Here is a 19,423-nt window from a genome sequence, read left to right as displayed (position 1 = left end):
CCTGCAAGTACTGCAATCTCCAGTGACACGAACAAATAAAATAAATTGAAAGACAATTACTGATTAGGAATGACAAAAATAATGTGAAAGCAGCAACTGACCAAAATAAATGAATGAATACAAATTCTTCACCAACATGACATTTGACTTTGCATCTTGGATTGGACAGCAACAGAATTTAAGAACTATAAATATGATTTCTGAAAAGTCTAGAGCAACAGAATTTAAGATGCATCTTTTTTAAGATGACCGTGGGCCCAGTCAAGTGCATGTATGGTACTATTTGCAATTTAACCACTGACCATTAGTCCCTTCGACCGTTATATAATTCACTAACCTACTAACATGTGATGAGGTCTAAATTAGGACCACAGGACATTAGTAGCTGAAATATTGTAGTAGTTTTGTTCTGTTGATGTTGCATTGATTTGGTTGCAGTAATGTGCCTGACTCATACTTTTATGTTGAACATCCCTTCTTGATAAAAATGCTAACTGTGAAAAATTTGATTGTTATGCTTCCACAATAGATCCCACCTCTTTCAACATGATGAAAAAATAGGCTGCAAAGAACTCACCAAAAGCTGTGCTGCGGTTTGTCAGTCCTGAGTAGGCATTGCTGCTAGGGGATGATGTGGCTGGGGATGAAAGGGGACTGTAGGAGGCCGGATCGGTCTGGTAGCTGTGGCCCGTACCAATACCAAAAGGACTGGACTGGGCTTTACTGGACTGTAATGTTTAGATACCGGTTAGATATTTCACATACAATTGATACATTTGTGAGCTACAAAAAAATTGCTCTTGATTTTCTTTTTTAAAGCAAACTTGATTAAACAAATCTAAAGACCCTGTAAAGTCTTGTAAATTCGACATATTAAATTTGAATAAAAAATGAGGGGGAAAAAAATCACCAAGTATATAAAATAAGGCTTTAGTCATCAGTAGCCTTGTGATAGAGTGTCCGCCCTGAGACTGAGAGGTCGTGGGTTCAATCCCGGCCGGGGCATACCAAAGACTATAAAAATGGAACCCATTTTCCTCCCTGCTTGACACTCAGCATTAAGGGTTGGAATTGGGGGGTTAGATCACCAAATGATTCCTGAGCGCGGCTCCTGCTGCTGCTCACCGCTCCCTCAGGGGATGGGTCAAGTGTGGAGAGCAAATTTTGCCCCATTTAGTTGGGTGTGACGGTCCACGAGTCCACTAGTGGCTAATAGCTAATAGCTGCTAGTAGTATGCTAATTGGCAGTGGAGCCATTCAACATGCTATTGGCTCGTTCCGTGCACCACATGCAGCATAACACCTCTCGGGGGTTCACTGCCAGATTGATAATAGTTTTGGAATTTTCATTTTAGTAAATTTTTTGTGTTGTTTCAAGTTTTATTTTTAAATTTAGTTAGTTTTAATTAGTTTTCTGGGTGGTTCTGTTGTTATTAGTTTTAGTTATTTAAAAAATACTTAGTTTTAGTTTAGTTTTATTTAGTTTCAGTATTAGTTTTTGTTTAAAAAAAGTGTATTACTTGTGCGCAATAGTTAATAAACACCATGGTAAAATGAAAAAAGTAACGCATTTCTAACCTAGCGTTGCATTTCGGAAGAGTTAAATGAAAAATCAGGCGAGCCAAGCCATTGGAGCCAAAAGTCAAGTCAGCCTGCAAAATTGTCGCCAAGGAATGACATCATTCTGAAGGTGCTTTTCTATTGGCTGCTGCTAGATGATGTCACTTCTGTGTGATAGTTTCAAACGTCCTCATTACGGTTAATATTGAAATAAATATACTTAAAATCATATTTAAAATCATCCCTAAAGGCTCATGCATTAAATTAAATACCAAACACTAAAACACATTTTTACTATAATTATAGTTAGTTTTAGTTAGTTTTGTAAACATAAAATTTAGTTTTAGTTAGTTTTCGTTGTTTTTTTGTTTGTTTTTGTTTGAAACATTTTCGTTTTAATTTTATTTTGTTAATGAAATTGTTTTTTGAATTAGAATTGTTTTGTTAACTAAAATAACCTTGTTAACTGCACACTTTAGTGGTAAGAATGGGCCAACGTTTTCTGACTAAGGAACTTGCAATTGCAACGGATAGACACAGGTGAATTTAAGGCGCTCGGTGCTATATACTGTAGTAGGGGAGGACCACCAGGGGGCCCAGACAATTCACAAAAATGACTTACTTTACAAGGTCTTTAAAAAAAATTCTGTGAAACACTAAAAGAAACACACAGAAATTATTTTCTATTAGTTAGTCAAGTTTATGGAAGAGGATTAGGGCCAGTGAAGAGGGAAAAAAGGGTTGGCAGAATTCTCACTTTATTCTCAGAATTCTGACTTTTAAGTGAGAATTCTAACTTTAATCTAAAAATTGTTACTTTAAAGTCAGAATTCTGACTTTAAAGTGATAATTTTGACTTTAATCTCAGAATTTTGTCTTCAAAGTGATAATTCTGACTTTAATCTCAGAATTCTGACTTTGTGACGTAGAGTTTTGAATTGGGGTGGGTGGGGGGGGGGGGGTCAGAAAGTGAGAATTCTTCTGAGAATAAAATGAGAATTTTTACTTTAAAGTTACTGACTTTGACTTGACTTTCTGACTTAAACGAATGCTCACTTTAAAGTCAGAATGCTGAGAATAAAGTCAGAATCCTGCAAACCTTTTTTTTCCCTCTTCACTGGCCCTAATCCTCTTCCGTACAACTTTCATTAAATGTAGTTGCTTGTTTAGTAGAAAACAGCAGACAGCTAAATGTCAACTTTTTATATGATTTCAGACCAATGTCAGTCAGCAACATCACTCACTTTTAGGTGTGAATGCACATAACAAAAGACTGCAGACAAGTTCAACGATATGGGACATCTGAACCATCTGGAGCATTATCCTTAGTGCAACGAAAGCTCTGATTTGAATTAATCTAATCCAATACCCATCCGACATCCATTCGAATAAACTTAACCAAACTGGCCTGGAAACCAGAACAACCTGTGAAGTTTATTTGTCCTTGCAGATGGGTCCCCTATCCTGTTCAGATTGATTTATATTGTGTTTGGAACAATCTTTTGCTGAAAAAGGCCAAAAAGAGACTCAAAATGTGGTCAGGCTCTATGCTTGAACATGATGTCAGATTTTACCATCTGTTTAGAGGTGGTGAACATCAACCCTCTTTTCCTCTAAATTATCTCACTGCAGTGACTTCATTTGCTGGAAACATATATTAACCCTTACCTTGCATTATACGATTATAGTTTTAAAGTATGCTAAGTTCCAACAGTGTGCATGTGTAAATACACTGACACGCACACCAAACAAAGACTAATTCATCTGGCATCAAAGATGGAACAGGGTTGTTAAGGAAATTGCTGAGGAAATCATTTGGCACCAGTAGAAACCGCACCATAAACCTGAGGCTAATAGTATGTCAATGTTTGTATGTGTGTGTTTGTATTACCTGGCCAGAGAAGGGGGGTCGGTTTCCTGACCAAGCGACCTGGCCTGGGTTGAGTTGTCTTGATATCTGAGCTAGATTCTGACTGGATGAACTTGATGGTTGGATGTCATTCACACCAGGGACATGGATCACAGAGGAACTGGAAATAGAGAGGTAGACCCACACACACACACACGCACACGCACACGCACACACACACACACACACACGGTAATAAGAACTTTTAAAATGAAAACATGATTGTAGAATGAGTGTCACATGACATGTACCTGAAGCTTTTTCCAGAGTGTGCCTGCTGGAACTGAGAACTCTGCGAGTAGAGCTGCTGTCCTCCCGCTGTAGAGGAGGGAACCATCATCTTCTTATCACCCGCTAAGCACATACACACAAACACCAGATTAAAATTGTAGTTAAAAGCCGGGAAGATACAAACTTTGAGTGGTATGGGGGATAGAGACATAAAGCTGTAAAAGCAGCAATTATCAAGTTTAAATCCAGTAAATACAGAGAGTTTGTTTTGATGAATTAAACTGAAATTAGGATGTAATGTATAAAAAATATACATGGTCCCATTATGCTATATACGAAGCTGAAGAAGACTGACAACTTCTCTGTTGAAATGTGCAACAGTACAACTTTTATTGTCGATGCCTTTTTGCTGACAAACGAGATGAGACAGGAAAATGTGCTGTCGCTTATGTACAGTAAGTATTGTCCTGCAGTATGAAAGCCGGATCAAGTTATATCCTTTCCATTAGGGCTGCACGATATTGGAAAAAACAGACATTGTGATGTTTTGCGATACATATTGTGATATTAAAAATAGAAGAATTTTCACCAGATTACTTAAATAGCTTTTTATTCATATAATATCAATTTGCATTTGTTCTCATTTGGTTTTTTTTTTTCAAATAAAATTTTTGTCTTAAGAATGTGACAAATGCAAAAAAATAAAATAAAATTGTCCTGTACTCAAGTCTCCATGGCATGAGTAATCAATAGAAAAAAGTCATTTTGGGGGTGAACTACTCTTTTAATGTTTTATTCTAATGCAAAAATTTACAACGAATATTTGTCTTATTTCTAATTAAATTCTTATCATGATTAGCATTATAATAGATGCAAATGTCAAAAAACAAGTTACTTTTTTGCTGATAAGTCTTATCTTAAATGTACTGAGATTTGTTTGGACCATAAATTTGACATTTTAACTATTATTATTATCATCATTATTATATATAAATATTAATATATTAACAATTGACTACCAACTGCAAGATGCAGCCTGTGCCCGGTCCACTTGTTTAAGGCAGCTGCCCTCACCATGTTTGCAGCATTGTCTGTCATTTTATACCGCTTGTCGAGCATGTGTATAATTTTTTTTTTTAACCCCTTTAGTTACGGTGTTGAATGGAACCATGTCTTTCACCGCGTGAAAAGTTATTGCATCCATGATTTGACGGTGCTGTTTGGACTTTTTATCATAAGGTGTTATGCTGGCAAAAGTGTCTGTAGTTGTTTTTTGAGTAGATGAAGTTTCACCTCGGGTCCCACTTCTTCGTTTGAACTGGTCTACAGGGGCTTGTGATGGCGATTCAAATGGTCCGACAGGTTTGTTGTTTTTTATAGTCAAAATATTTCTATAATTCGGATGTTTACTTTTTTGGGGGGACTAAATCCACTGCCGCTTCTACCGCTTCTACCGCCGTGACGTCTCCTCCTGCATGTCGCATGTGTTGTTAGAGCAGATACTGTGAGTAGTGTGAGAGTGGAGGGAGGAGGGCACGGTGACTGATTAGCAGGAGGGAGGGCGAGAGCGAGACAGGCTGTGCAGAGCATGGAGTAGCTTGCTGCTTTTATAAAGCAAAACAAACGTTTGCTTGTTCAAAAAAAAGAAAAAAAGAGATAAAAAACGCACGTCTTGCAATCGCGATGTTCAAATGATACGTCGTGCAGGCCTACTTTCCATTGAAATGAATTGGTAAAATAGTAAATAATCGAGTCTGGACGACGATATGATCTGACCGATCAAACATAAGTGACAAGTATTAAAATTTACAAGCCAAATTATTTTAGGCAAATACAAGACAAGACACAAAAATGGGAACACCAGATATTTATCAAACTTTACAATTCAATATATGCTTCGCCCATTGGCGGGAGCGCAAAGTTGGGGGACGCAGGGGTGAGGGTGCGAGTGTTGTGTAAAACCCAGAAGTCGGAAGTCCCTGGCATAAACCCCATATCACCTGTCTTTCATGAGTGGACAAACTGATTAATCCAGGTGTGCCTGACCTCAGTAACCACGACTACAATGGCCAGACACACCTGGATTAATCAGTTTGTCCACTTGTGAAAGACACAAAACAAAGGAGTGGTATTAAGTTCAGGAAGTAGTTGAGCCCAATTTGCTGTGCCAACGTGGGTTTCACGTTTGTTCCTGATTGGCTGCTTCCTTGAGCCAATAAAAACATTTTACAATTAGAAATTAAATTAGTAAGAATGTTACAAGAATACTGTAGACTAAAATAATAGCAATTAAATACAGACTGTTCCTGCGCATGTTGGCCTTTTAGGGTCAGTGCGGTGCCATGCATGGATGGAGTACACACAATGAGATAGAAGTTGCATTTGAGCTCTATTAATATGAGATCTATTAATATAACTCACTTTTCACAGATATGTATGTTTATAAAGTATTTGTGTGTGAATATTCATTTTTTTACATGACAATACATCCAAAAAACAAAGGGACAAGTACAATAATATTCATTATTTGAAGAAATATCACTCCCAAAGTCTATGCAAATTTTTCGTTAGCATTTGAATGGGATCCTCCATTGATTTTACCATTAGCGCTAGCAATGTTTTATAAACGAAGAATGTTGTGTGTTTAGTTTTACAGTAAACTCTAACAGGGGTTTCATTAAAACCTCGCATACGCTCCGCGTTTGCTACGCAAGCAACACACAGCGCTGCTGTGAGTTATATCGGAGGTCATCGCGCTGTTTTTTCCCCCTCCAAGCACACATCGCACTTCGATGAAGTATAGACCTTTTGCACCGGCGTCACGTGATCACGTGACTGCCCCATGATCACGTGACTGCCCCATGATCACGTGACTGCCCCATGATCACATGACTGCCCCATGACGGACGGCAGAAGGGTATGACTGTTGAATTGAAGTGGCTAAGCGACTAAGGGACTTAGCGACTGTTATTTTACTAAACTAAAAGTTATTATTGCCCATTGAGACATGAAATCTACTACTTCAGCTAAAGTTCACCTGTCGGTCGAAATGCCACATTTAGTCAGGGCTCATAGAGCGCGATATTTACTATACTTATTTTTGGAGATCGCTAGTTTGGAAACAGACCCTTACCTACTGTTTTTGCCGAGTTAAATGGACGACTTTGTCAGAATTCACACTGCACGACCTATATCATTATGTAGTCAATGCCGTATCTCTTTACACTAAAGCTGATTTAAAAGCTTGTCGTTTAACTGACTTATTTTTTTGTTATTTTTACACATTACGTTCTATATTGAAACACTGTGATGATGTTAATGTTATTATTTTGACTAGCATGGAACAAGCAACAAGCATTTCATGATTATGACACCGAAAGAGCCAGAAGACCAATCCCCCACTATTAAACAGCACTGAATAGTTTTGAAGAAGGTACACTTAAAAACTAAGCTGTGTGTGTGCAGTTGGTGTGGACGCTAACTATCTGGCTAGTTATTGTGATTTGAAACACGTAATTGACACCTCTGTTACAATCTTTGTCAGAGTATATGTTTGCTCGTAAAATATAAGAACATTGATCTACTCACCAGTCTGCACACCCATCAACAATGGACTGATTGTTGATGGGTGTGCATACTGGGAAGCTACAAATGAATTGCCCCTCGTGGGATAAATAAAGTTGTCTGAATCTGAATCTAACCATGTAAAAAACGATCACTGAAAATCCAGGAATACTGTGAGGGCTGCCTGGAGTCCTTTAGGTTGATTGCTGCTATCCATCGACGAAAGAACATAATCGATTAGATACAGGACTATACACTGTACAAGTTTAAATGGTGTCAATATAGGCAAGTGGTTTTCAGCATCCCGGATGGGGTGTTCCTATCAGGGTTGTGACATCACGTGCAAAAAGTCTATACGGCGTGGCACTGTAGGTTGCCGCTGGAGTTGCCAAGGCTCGCTTACAGTAAATTACGCGCACGCTGGAAATTCACAGATAAACGCTCTGATTACTACCTACATAAATTGCCCCCCAGATTTTTATTCCTGAGTAACTACAGTTCTTACTAAACAATAACATGATATATAAATCAACATCTCATATGGTGTTTGAACTGTGTGTGAGTAGGACATACAGCCAGAGATGCTCGTGTACATCTCAGCAAAGCGTGGGTCTCTCTCCTGGGAGAAAAGGGCTTCTGGCTTGTCAATGCTCTTTCCTGCTTCATGCACTCCACTGCTCACACTGGCCACAGGAACCTGGCAGTTGGGATAACAAGAGCATTTCAACTTTAAATAAAGTCACAAACAATCCACACCATATTTATATGAAAATAATAAAAAATAAATGTATCTGCCTTGCCATCTGTGTGGAGCTCTGAATTTGAGGTTTGTTTACCTGAGAAAGATCGTAAGCAGTCAGACCATCTCTCTGGTGAACTTCCAGCTCTGCCTGTTGCTGCTGAAGCTGCCTGCAAAGAAACAAAATAAAAAATGAGCAAAGTGGTGGTCAGATACACAGGTGTTCCATTTTTTTTTTTAAGATTTTTATATAGCTTTGTTTGACTCTATATTTGTGTTTTATTGATGTTTCAACTGGTTATTAGTGAATTTGTAATAAAACCCACATTTCAAGAACCAACAAAAGTGTTATCTAAACTCATACACTGTCATCTCTCATTGTATATAAATACAGCCCTTTTTGGCTGCATTTATCAAACACTCATGAATAATATGTTAAAAGGATAATGGACTCATTGAGCCATTTTCAGCAGTGAAAAGTTAATATTTTGTCCAGCATTAGATAATTTAATCATTTTTCATGTACAATTAATACCTTTAAAAACATTTTTTCCCACTAGCTGTCGACTGATGATGACATCACCTGTGCTGAGGAAGTAGGTAACGACCAATCATGGCTCATCTGTTGTTTGGGTTTGGTCAGTAAAATGAGCCATTATTAGTTGTTACCTACTTCCTCAGCACAGGTGATGTCATCATCAGTTAACAGCAAGTAGAATATTTTTTTTTTTTGAAGGTATTGTACATGATTTGTACATGAAAAATAATGAAGTTACCACATTAATTATAGACAAAATATTATATTTTGATTTTGACTGCTGAAAATGGCTCAATGAGTCAAGTATACCTTTAAACACTGTGGAGAGTAAGGCAAAAATCTTTAGCTCATTGCTCTAAATCACAAAGATTAGATTAAACAAAATAATTTGAAAAAAACACTGCTGCCGTACGCCACCATGCTAACCACAATTGTGTTCATTAATCAAATTTTTGAGCTGCTACTTGTGTACAGCCACAGTATATGTTGTTATAATTATATATATTTTTAAATTAGCTTCTTTTTTTAAATGACATATAGCATACAAATAGCATTATTATATTACCATTTAAACAGAATTCACACGAAAATGTGAGTGTGGACATTTTTCAAAATGTTTAGTGTGCCGATATTTTGAAGCATTAACTTCAAAATCGCATTAGACATTTCTTCAGTGTTTCTCACACCATGTTAATAATTAGGCGGGCCACCCAAGTAAACTGGCCACCACCCAAGATTTTTTTAATTTTTTGACTGCCAAGCATTTTCAGAAAAGAGGATGTGTGGGTGCCAGCTGATTTAAGCATTTTGACTGATCTTTCAAGGTCCACAGAAAATGTTGTGTTTGGACTATGGAAACACAGATACTACCAAATGAAAGATTGAATTCTCATCTTTCATCAGAAAAAAAAAAGTTTGTTTCTACCTTATTCCGTTCTTCAGTAATCAACAATAGAAAATAGGTTAGTTTCACCCAAATGCTGTTTAGGACCAAAATACGGAGAAATCAAGCTTTTAGTGAAACAATATTATTTCATGCACTCTAGTGAATTTGACACTTTTTTTTCCATGAATGATGCCACAAACATCTAAACAGTGCTTTACTTCTGTAAAACACTACCACCAACAATGAAAACGTGTTTTTTGATAGCAAAATACGTTTATTTACATTCAACAGTGTAACAATTTGGCAAACTATTTACGATTGTGTGCAACTGTGGTACTATTTACAATTGTGTGGATGTTTCAACTACACAGTTTTTCTTTTTGTGAGGTATATTGAAAACTCCCCTGCGTGCAAGGGGACGCAGCAGGATTTGCACCACAGATTAGTTTCACTGCGATTGTCCCTTCGCGTGCACTTTCTTGCCGGCCTTTTTTTCCGGGGAGTAGCAGGTATATACTGCAGTGTGTGTTTGGCCATGTTGTCATCAAGTCTACTCTCAGGATCATGATACGGTGACCTGGTGTTACGTCTGGCTTCCTCATGTCCTTCAGTTCCTATACCGGGTGCTAAGAGATGTTCTGAACCATCTTATCCACTCCATTCATGGTGGCATCGTAGTCCAGAACCAGTGTCTTCTCCGTGATCAGACTGTACCCACTCCTCCGATGAATATGCATTGGACTCGGGGTACTCTTCATCGTCCGATTGAACGTCCGCCTGTGCAGAAGTGCTCGTTTTCCGCCGTTAGCATCGCTAGCCGGTGAGGCTTTACGACGCGATCGAAGCCGCCGCGTCAACGCTTCCAACTTCGGCGTCAACGCTTCCAACTTCGGCGTCAACCTCGGAGTCACCATCATCATCATCATCAATGTGCTCTTTAGCATTGGTCGATGCTTTTCGTCTTTGAAAAAAATGCTCAAGCGTGAGCTGCTTGCAACCGGTCGCCATTTTTGCTTCTTCAGCCATTCTCCCCTCAACACCCTAGCTCCGCCTCACATCTTCTACTGACGCCTACCCGATCTTGTCCAAAGAGAGTCATCGTTGCCATCTAGTGCCCAAAAATAGTCATTATACTAACTCGACCTGCTTGATACTTTCAGCACAGCTTGCCAAGGCTTTCCTCCACCCGTTTAAAAAAAACAAAAAACAACATAGTGAACGTCTTTGGCGGCACTCATTTGGATTTTACTAAACGTTATTAAATGTTTTTGGCGGTCAAAGAGTTAAAGAAAATTTATTTAAAATATATTTTAAAAAATAAAAATAAAAAGTGTCATGACCGGATATACCGAATGTAATGTTAGTTCGCCGTCACTTTGTGGATCGTGAGGCTAGAGGAGCTAGTAACAGGACTAAGACCCACCCCCCGTCCACCCCCAGCCGGAGATTCAACCACCCAAGTAGATTTCAAATCTGTGGGAAACACTGATTTCTCGTTGGGTCTCACAAGTCATCCACCCACTCATTACTCTCTATGGTGACAGGCAGTGACACTTCCAAAAATCCCCATGTCGCAAGGGTCATTCAGATACTTTGGCCAGGCCTCTGTAATACCAAGGTCACCCCTAACACAGTCAATGAACTTAACTGAAATCTTCACTTCATTTCAGCGGAAGAAAGATCGAAAGTTGAACATTACTTAGAATGCCAGGAATCCTACTGGCCAGAAAACAATCTGAGTATATGTAAGTGATGAGCAAGTCCACACGGTTTCCCTGTGTGTGTGTGTGGGTGGGGGGGGGGGGCTCACTTACTCCATAATTGCACTTTCATACCATAACTAAGAGATTACCTACAATAACACTACTGCCCCCTACTGTCCAACAATTTTACATGTCACATGGTAGAGATTATCAACCCACCCAGAAATACAGTCACTCTCCAAAACATTGGGCACACCTTCACAATATAATGACATGCAATAAAAGAGCTGCATCAGGAACCTTGCATTTAAAAAGAAACACTTGAAACTGCTGATTGACATTGTATCAATCAATCTATCAATTAGACGAGACCAGGTGTTCTCAGGTTAGTGTGGCCGTAAATTGGATTGGCACTGACATTAGTTTTGAAATGGGTTTATTATTAGGAATTAGTTTGCAATGGTGTAGAACTGTGTTGTATCATACAGACATTATTTATGTAATATATAATATAGTATTATGCTTAATGGGCGGCACGGTGGCTGACTGGTTAGCACGTCCGCACTGTCCCAGTGCAGAGGAAGTGAGATTGAGTCCGGGCTTTGGCCTTCCTGGATGGAGTTTGCATGTTCTTCCCGTGCTTACCTGGGTTTTCTCCAGGTGCTCCGGTTTCCTCCCACATTCCAAAGACATGCATGTCAGGTTAATTGAACACTTCAAATTGTCCATAGGTGTGTTTGTGAGTGTGGATGGTTGTACGTCTCTATGTGACCTGCGATTGGCTGGCAACCAGTTCAGGGTGTACTACGCCTACTGCCCGAAGCCAGCTGGGATAAGCTCCAGCGCCCCCCACGACCCTTGTGAGGACAAGCGGATAAGAAAATGGATGGATGGATATTATGCTTAGTATTTTATTTTGCAAGGCATAATACTAAAGTGATTATAAAGTTGATATAGTGACTAGAGACCACCTTGCAGTTGTGTCAAAGCTGCAATAGTAGGCAACATGTTGACACATGTGTTACAAATAGAAATAGCTGCAAAAATAGACTACATGCGTCATTATGGAAACACGGCAAATTAAAACAAATAAAATAATAACACATTTTCCAGAGACAACTGTGCTTGTGTTTTGAGTTTGTTTACGAAAATGTTGCTCTGTGTAGTGTTGTCTGCCTACCTTGCAATTCTGCACATGTGAAGATGTCTCATGCTTTATTTACATTGGCAGTTGTTCAGTGTCGCCATTAAACAAACAAAGAATTTAAAAGAATGACTTGAGTTCATGCCAAAACATGGTCAGCGAGTCATGTGACATTGAGCGACTAAAAAGTTTATTCATGGTTTCAGGGGAATCATATTCACTACCTATATACCAACATTTACTCATTTATTTTTGTCATGTTTGTGCTCTCAGACTGTAGCCTTTGTGTTGCAAATTGCTTGATATAATCAGCAGCCTATAAGAGGCAACCACAGCCTATAAAGAGGGCAGCGGAGGACACATTCAGTTTGCCGGACTATTCATCAACTTGCCTTAACAGCCCATTGATAGTTAGCTACGTAGCTCCACGTCTTTTGATCTATGATCCCTTCTAGCCGTTTCTGGTATAGTTTCCACTGCCTCGTCTAGTCGTGAGTACGTTTCGTGAGTACGTTTCGCGCAAACCGTTTAGTAACTTACTGGGCACTCCATGTTTAGCTTTGGCTGATGCAAGCACCTTTGTCATGTCAATGTTAGTGCGGGTGCGCCTTAATGTTGCATCACCTTCAGTTGAAACTTTGTCATACAAATAAATAATTGTTAACACTATTATTGGTGTCTGCATCTTTTGGGAACCACCCTCCTGAACATAACAGAATTGGCCGACCATATGGATCCCACAGACTCAAATACGGTACACCGTGCCCTGGCCAGCCAAGGACAGATGGTTGGACGTCATGAGCAGTCCTTGACTGATCTGAAGGAGGCAGTAAATTCACTAGCAACCCAGTTTGATGCTTTATCCGCGCATGTTTCGCCCAGGGACACATCGGGGGTCCCACCTCGCAAACCAAGTCTTCCACATCCGTCTAGCTATGATAGTGAGCCCAGGTTGTGCGGTAAATCCCTTCAACACTGCTCTTTAATTTTTTACCAACAACCCTTTACCTATTCTCAAGATAATACCAAAGTCACGTTAATGATGAGTTTACTTATGGGTAAACAGCAACTTGGGCTATGGCGGTAAGGAATGCCAAACCAGTATTGCACACTTCTTTTCCGGCTTTCCTTGCTGAATTCAAGCGAGTCTTTGATTAGTACAACATTATGGCGGCGCGTGTACAACGCGAGGCTCAGCGTCTCTCTAGATTTTGCACTAGCGGTGTTTTATATGCTCCTCACTGGACTATTTATTTAGACCAGCATTGCTTTAATATCATACAGCAGACAGGATCTTTTGGACATAGGACCACACATCCTCGACAGTTTTATCGCCTGTTTCCCCCAAATACCTGAGATCTTCAGGACACCAGAGCCTGCTCACTCTTCACGGCCGGGCGGAAGTGCTCGCAGACGGCGTCGAGATTGTAAACAAAAGAGGGGTAAGCGTGGCAGGCCACGAGCTAGGCTAAAGCTAACATCGCAACGGCTACCCTTGCCCAACATTTTTCTCGCCAATGTGAGGTCTCTGGTCAACAAAATGGATGAACTACGACTTCGCATCACCAGCAATAAAAGGATTATGGACTCAAACATAATGATTTTCACCGAGACGTGGTTGAAGGCATTCACCTTCACAGTGCTATTTGAGCTTGCAGGATGTTACACTTATGGGGCTTACAGGACGGCAGATGGCTCCGGTAAAACCAGGGGCGGTGGTTTGTGCATTTATGTAAACAATGCTTGGTGTACCAACTCTGCCATCGCTGAGAGACACTGCTCACTGAATGTAGAGTTTCTAATGGTAAAACGTCGACCTTATTACCTTCCAAGAGATCTCACATCGGTCTTTCTCACTGCTGTATATACACCACCAGATGCTAGTGCTAAGCTTGCAGTGAAATAACTACAAGCAGCCATTAGCAAACATCAAGCAACACATCCTGGGGCTGCTTTTATTGTTGCTGGTGATTTTAATCATTCCAACTTAAAGACAGTCCTTCCAAAATTTCACCAATATGTTTCCTGTCCCACCAGAGGAGACAAGACACTGGACCATGTTTATTCAAACATTAAAGGGTCTGACAAAGCAACACCCCTCCCTTACATAGGAAAATCAGACCACCTCTCTTTTCCTATTCCCCATGTACTTACCACCTATTTAACGCGTGAAACCCACAGTGAAAACAAAAGTGTGGCCTGAGGGAACAGACACTGCGCTGCAGGATCGGTTCAAACACACAGACTGGAATTGTCAGGTCTGCGGACCCGGCTTCCTGTATGTGTGTGCGTGCTTGTGTGTTTGAACCCTTCCAGGTGTGGTGCATTGGAGTCGAGCAGCAGGTGTTCCCAATCACAATCAGCTACTCTACTTAAGCTGGCCTCTGACTCCACCACACTGCAAGATTGTCAGAACATCTCAATGAGTTCGTACATCCAGTCACTCCTTGGAATTTAACGTTGGCCTTTGATTATCTAACCTTACTTGCATTTCCATCCTTGTTTCCAGCCTGACATCCGCACTCCTTGTACGCTGCACACGCCTCACCGCCCAGACCCAGCTCTCAGCACACAACAGAACACAACCCTTCTCCAGGCTATCCGTCCCTGTTCCAATAAAAAACGTTATCAACTCATTCATCCTCGTTTCTGCATTTAGGTCCCCCGGCAACCGGAACCGTGACAGCAAAATCTGGCCAGCTATGGACCCAGCAAATGACAACCCCATTCATCAGACCCTGGCCGAACAAGGTTTCCTTTTGGATCAATATGACAATGCCCTAACCTTGTTGATGGGACAGGTACAAGGAATTCTCACAAGCCCTCACAACCCTCAGCAGCAATACACATCTCTTCAAACACATAGACAATCTGTAGCTGCTGCTGCACCTGCCACGCCCACTGCTCCTCTCCCCCATGTTGTTAAAGAACCGTACGTGCCCATGCCTGCCCCTTATGATGGTGATTTAGGAGCCTACTGTCCCTTTTTGGTCCAATGCTCACTTGTTCAGTCAGCAGCCGCTATCACACACTACCGACAACACTAAGATAGCTTACCTCATAGGCTGTGTCCGTAACACGGTTCTCGCATGGGCCACAGCGGAATGGGAAAAACAGTCCCCTGCTTGCACGTCCTATTCTGCCTTTGTGCAGGAAATGAGAAAAGTCTTCGACCACCCGGTCCGTGGCAGGGAGGCTACAAGACGCCTCATGCCGCTATGTCAGGGTGCTCGTAGCGTGGCGCAGTTTTCGATTTCCTTTAGGACTCTTGCAGCCGAGAGCAACTTTAATGATGAGGCGCTTCAGGAAGCTTTCCGGGCAGCTTTAAACGAAAACCTCAAGGACTTATTGGCCTTGAGAGATGACCTGAGCAGTCTTGACTCGCTCATTGACTTGGCCATAAGGCTTGATTGTCGCCCTCGGGAGCGCAAGAGAGCGCAATGCTAAACTCCAAACTCCACCCACGCACCCACTTACTTCTAGGCCATACATATCTAATCCCTCTCCCGAGCCACGGGCTACGGCCTCGCCCCCCGGACACCGGCAGTGAACCTATGCAGGTGGGACGCGCTCGTCTGTCGGACATGGAGAGGGTGCGCAGACGTTCTTCTAACCTGTGCCTATATTTGTGGAGCCAGCGGCCACTACATCGCTAAGTGCGCCTCCCGGTCAAAAGGACTGACTCACCAGTAATGGGGAACGTATTGGTGACTCCTTTTACAAGTTCCTCCACTTCTAATCGTTTTTTGCTCTCTTCCACCCTATGCTGGGGTAATCTGTCTTTGCCCGTGTCAGCCCTTGTAGACTCCGGCGCTGATGAGAACCTAATTGATCGCCACCTGGTGAAACAAATGGGCATAGACCTGCAAACCTTAACCACTCCTTTGGATGCCACAGCCTTGAATGGTGCACTGATCTCTCATGTCAAACAACAAACAGTACCAGTTCCACCAAAGCTCTTGAGCAACCACCAAGAGGTAATCAGTTTACACGTGTTTGACTGTCTCCAAGTTTCCCATAGTGTTGGGCATGCCATGGCTGAAGCTCCACAAAACATTCATTGACTGGACAGTGCCCAACATCACTTCTTGTAGCAACTATTGCCATGAAAATTGCTTGCCATCTGCTGTTGTGCCACCCAGTGTTCAAAGCAAACAAGAACCGCCCTACCTATCCTGTGTCCCTACTGATTACCATGATCTTGCCCGGGTCGTCAGTAAACCCTATGCTATTTCTCTGCCCCCACACAGACCATACGACTGCGCTATCGACGTCCAGCCTGGAGCGCCACTCCCGAGCAGCCGGCTCTACAACATCTCACGGCCAGAACGAGAAGCAGTGGAGTCCTACATTAACGAATCACTGGCAGCAGGTATCATCCGGCGTTCCTCGTCACCGGTGGGAGCTGTTTTTTTCTTTGTGGACAAAAAGGATGAGACCCTCCGCCCTTGTGTTGACTATCGTGGTCTGAATGACATCACCATAAAAAATAATTATCAAAAATAAATGTCCCTTGCCCCTGATAGACTTAGCATTCTCCCTCCTTCATGGAGCCACCAATATTACCAAATTACATAACATCTTGTCCCAATCCGGCCGGGCGACGAATGGAAGACCGCATTTAACACACACAGGGGGCACTACGAATATCTTGTCATGCCTTTTGGCTTGACTAAACTAACGCTGTCTTCTAGGACCTGGTAAACGACGTTCTGTGTGGAAAGTTTGTCTTCGTTTATCTGGATGACATCTTGATTTTCTCCAGTTCTGTCTCTGAACATAAACAACACTTTTTGTGAAAGCTGAAAAGTGTGAGTTCCATGTCGCCAAGACCACCTTTCTGGGCTACGTAATTGCTGAGGGACAGCTCCAGATGGACCCGGCCAAAACAACTGCAGTCACCGAATGGCCTAAACCTACGTCCAGAAGGGAGCTGCAATGCTTCCTTGGTTTTGCGAATTTCTATCGCCGTTTCATCAAAAACTGCAGCTCCTCTTATGTCTACAGTGGTGCCCTTCAAGTGAGATGCTTTTTTTCAGGGCTGATACGGATTATCGGTAGTCAGGGAGGCCGAAAGCCGATATACATACATACACAATATACATTTGCAGGAAAAAAAAAAGTTGGTGTCAAAATGTTTAATAACAAAAACTCCAGCATTGACTGAAATGCCTTTAGCACATGTTTATGTTTAACAGTTTTTGTGATTTGCAACATGTTAAAGGTTTTTTGTTTGCCATCAGCTTTTGCACGAACTATAATGCCAACTCCCAAATAGTCACTAATTCGCGGGTTAACTGTTAGCTCGCGGGCTAACCATTCACCCACACGCTAACCCCGGGATAACGCCCAAATAGCCGCTGTAACAATTCTAAACCAGTCATTATCCTTTTTTTTTTCGTCTCTTCCTTTCCTTAACATTCCACTCTTGGAAATGTGCGTTCAGTCTGGGGTGAGATACCTTCGTTCTCCCCCTTTCGCCTAAACCAGAAACAATCGAAAAGAGATTACACTCTTTTAAAGTCAACCCCAGGCCATTTCACTAGGATGTGAATGTTTGTTTGTCGCCAGCTAGAACCACGAGTTTATGGCATCAGAGAAGTTTTATCGGAAAGCATCATCTTCACCCCTGCTGACATCGCAGACTGGCAGTCTGCAAACTCTTATCGAAGTCATAAAACAACATGGGCCAAAAGGTCCGTTGGAATCCTGGTCAGTACATTCCAGCCTTCTTGGAGGTTGCACGTGAACAGAGTGCCTCCAACTCGTCACGACCGGAGCTGCCCTAACATGAAACACCTATACTCACAAAGCAATCTTACACATTTCACATAAGAAATTCATCACATACAAGTGAACTTACGCACAACTGAATGTTTCACGTCATGTTAAGTCTATGAAAAGGAATGTCATATGTATTTCAATAGGAATGATGATTGTCAATTCAGAAATTATTTAGTTACTCCGGAAAGAACGAAATGATCTCATGATGCGTTATTAGTTTATATGTGTAACGATAACATGTTTTGCTTGGAAGAACTTGACTTGCCAGCCTGACCAAATCAAATTATTAATTATTTGATAAGTGATTTAAAAGTCTCTGACTTGGGTTGAGCCAAAAGAGGGATGGCGCCCGCACACCCTTGTGACGGACACGCCCCGCAACTTTAAAACAGCTGGCGCGAACCTCGTTCAGTGCTCTTGTTCCGGCCCTCTTTTGCACCTCGTCTGGCCCAGAACTGACAAAAGGACTTTCCGGTGCCGTGCCACGTTTTTGAACCACGTGGCATCTCTGTTCTTTGAACGACCAAGAGTCTCGGACTTTATGATCGCACCGAACCACCGCCGTGCTCCAAACCCCGGCGCCCACCACCTGCCAGACAGACTTTCTGCTCTCCCTTTTTGTGTTTCGTCCCACCTCGGTGGCACGAAGTCGCAGACGAATTTTTCTGTGACCCCGTGTATCACCCAGCGACCACAGTTTGGACTGAACCCGTACCTGCTCCATCCTCCGAGCGTCCTGTCGCGGCGCGAGCTGGTTCAACGGCTGGTCTCCCTCGGGATGCAGGCACGCAGCGGATCTCGGCCTCAGCAGCTGGATTTGGGCACCTGAGACGCGGACCTCCTCGCGCGCCGAGAGTACAACTCCGGCTGAAGCCCCCCCGACCTCGCCTGAAAGCGCTATCGACCTTGAGCCGAGGTGCCACCACCCCTCATCTGCCGGGAGCCCCGAGCTGCGTCGCACCTCATCTCACTGTGGAATATGTTTATTTTTTTCCTTGCCTTTTTGGGAGCAATTTTTTCCTTTCTTCAATCGACCTTCCCTCCGCTAGCTCGATTCAACTCACTCCAGTAATTTGCACGCCTCATAGCCAATTTGACATATCGCTGGTGCAACTTCCATTTCAAATATCTCACAGATTTGGCAAATCAAACCTTTCCTTTCTACCTTGTTTAATTGTTCCTTTCTTATTTTTATTAGCTTCATTTTTATTCCCTTTCTTGTCACCGTATGATAGTTAGGTAGGCAGTGTTTTGATTCTGTATGTGTAACCGTAGTGAATAAATGCATGTTTTTCTAAATTTTATTCAGTCTCAATCGTGCTTGTGTCCGAGTGGATTAGTAATTATTTTAATAATACAAAGAAC

General features: G+C 41.8%; 1 protein-coding gene across 3 annotated transcripts in view; it reads right to left on the bottom strand.

Annotated features, from left to right (window-relative positions):
• Window positions 1-19,423, bottom strand: part of arnt2 (aryl-hydrocarbon receptor nuclear translocator 2) — a 132,448-nt gene that overhangs the window by 24,647 nt on the left and 88,378 nt on the right. For all 3 annotated transcript variants that reach the window (XM_086071335.1, XM_086071336.1, XM_086071337.1), the window contains 5 exons: window positions 8,101-8,173; window positions 7,838-7,961; window positions 3,721-3,823; window positions 3,452-3,590; window positions 578-728 (listed from right to left, as the gene is read on the bottom strand). In XM_086071335.1, coding sequence (XP_085927461.1) covers window positions 578-728; window positions 3,452-3,590; window positions 3,721-3,823; window positions 7,838-7,961; window positions 8,101-8,173 — 590 coding nt within the window. The remainder of the gene's footprint in view (window positions 1-577; window positions 729-3,451; window positions 3,591-3,720; window positions 3,824-7,837; window positions 7,962-8,100; window positions 8,174-19,423) is intronic.

This window comes from Leptonotus elevatus, chromosome 3, assembly GCF_054856555.1.
Source record: "Leptonotus elevatus isolate MCC_2025b chromosome 3, RoL_Lele_1.0, whole genome shotgun sequence".
NCBI lineage: Eukaryota > Metazoa > Chordata > Actinopteri > Syngnathiformes > Syngnathidae > Leptonotus > Leptonotus elevatus.
The sequence above is the reverse complement of the archived record's forward strand: the minus strand, read 5'-3'. Positions and strand labels throughout refer to the sequence as shown.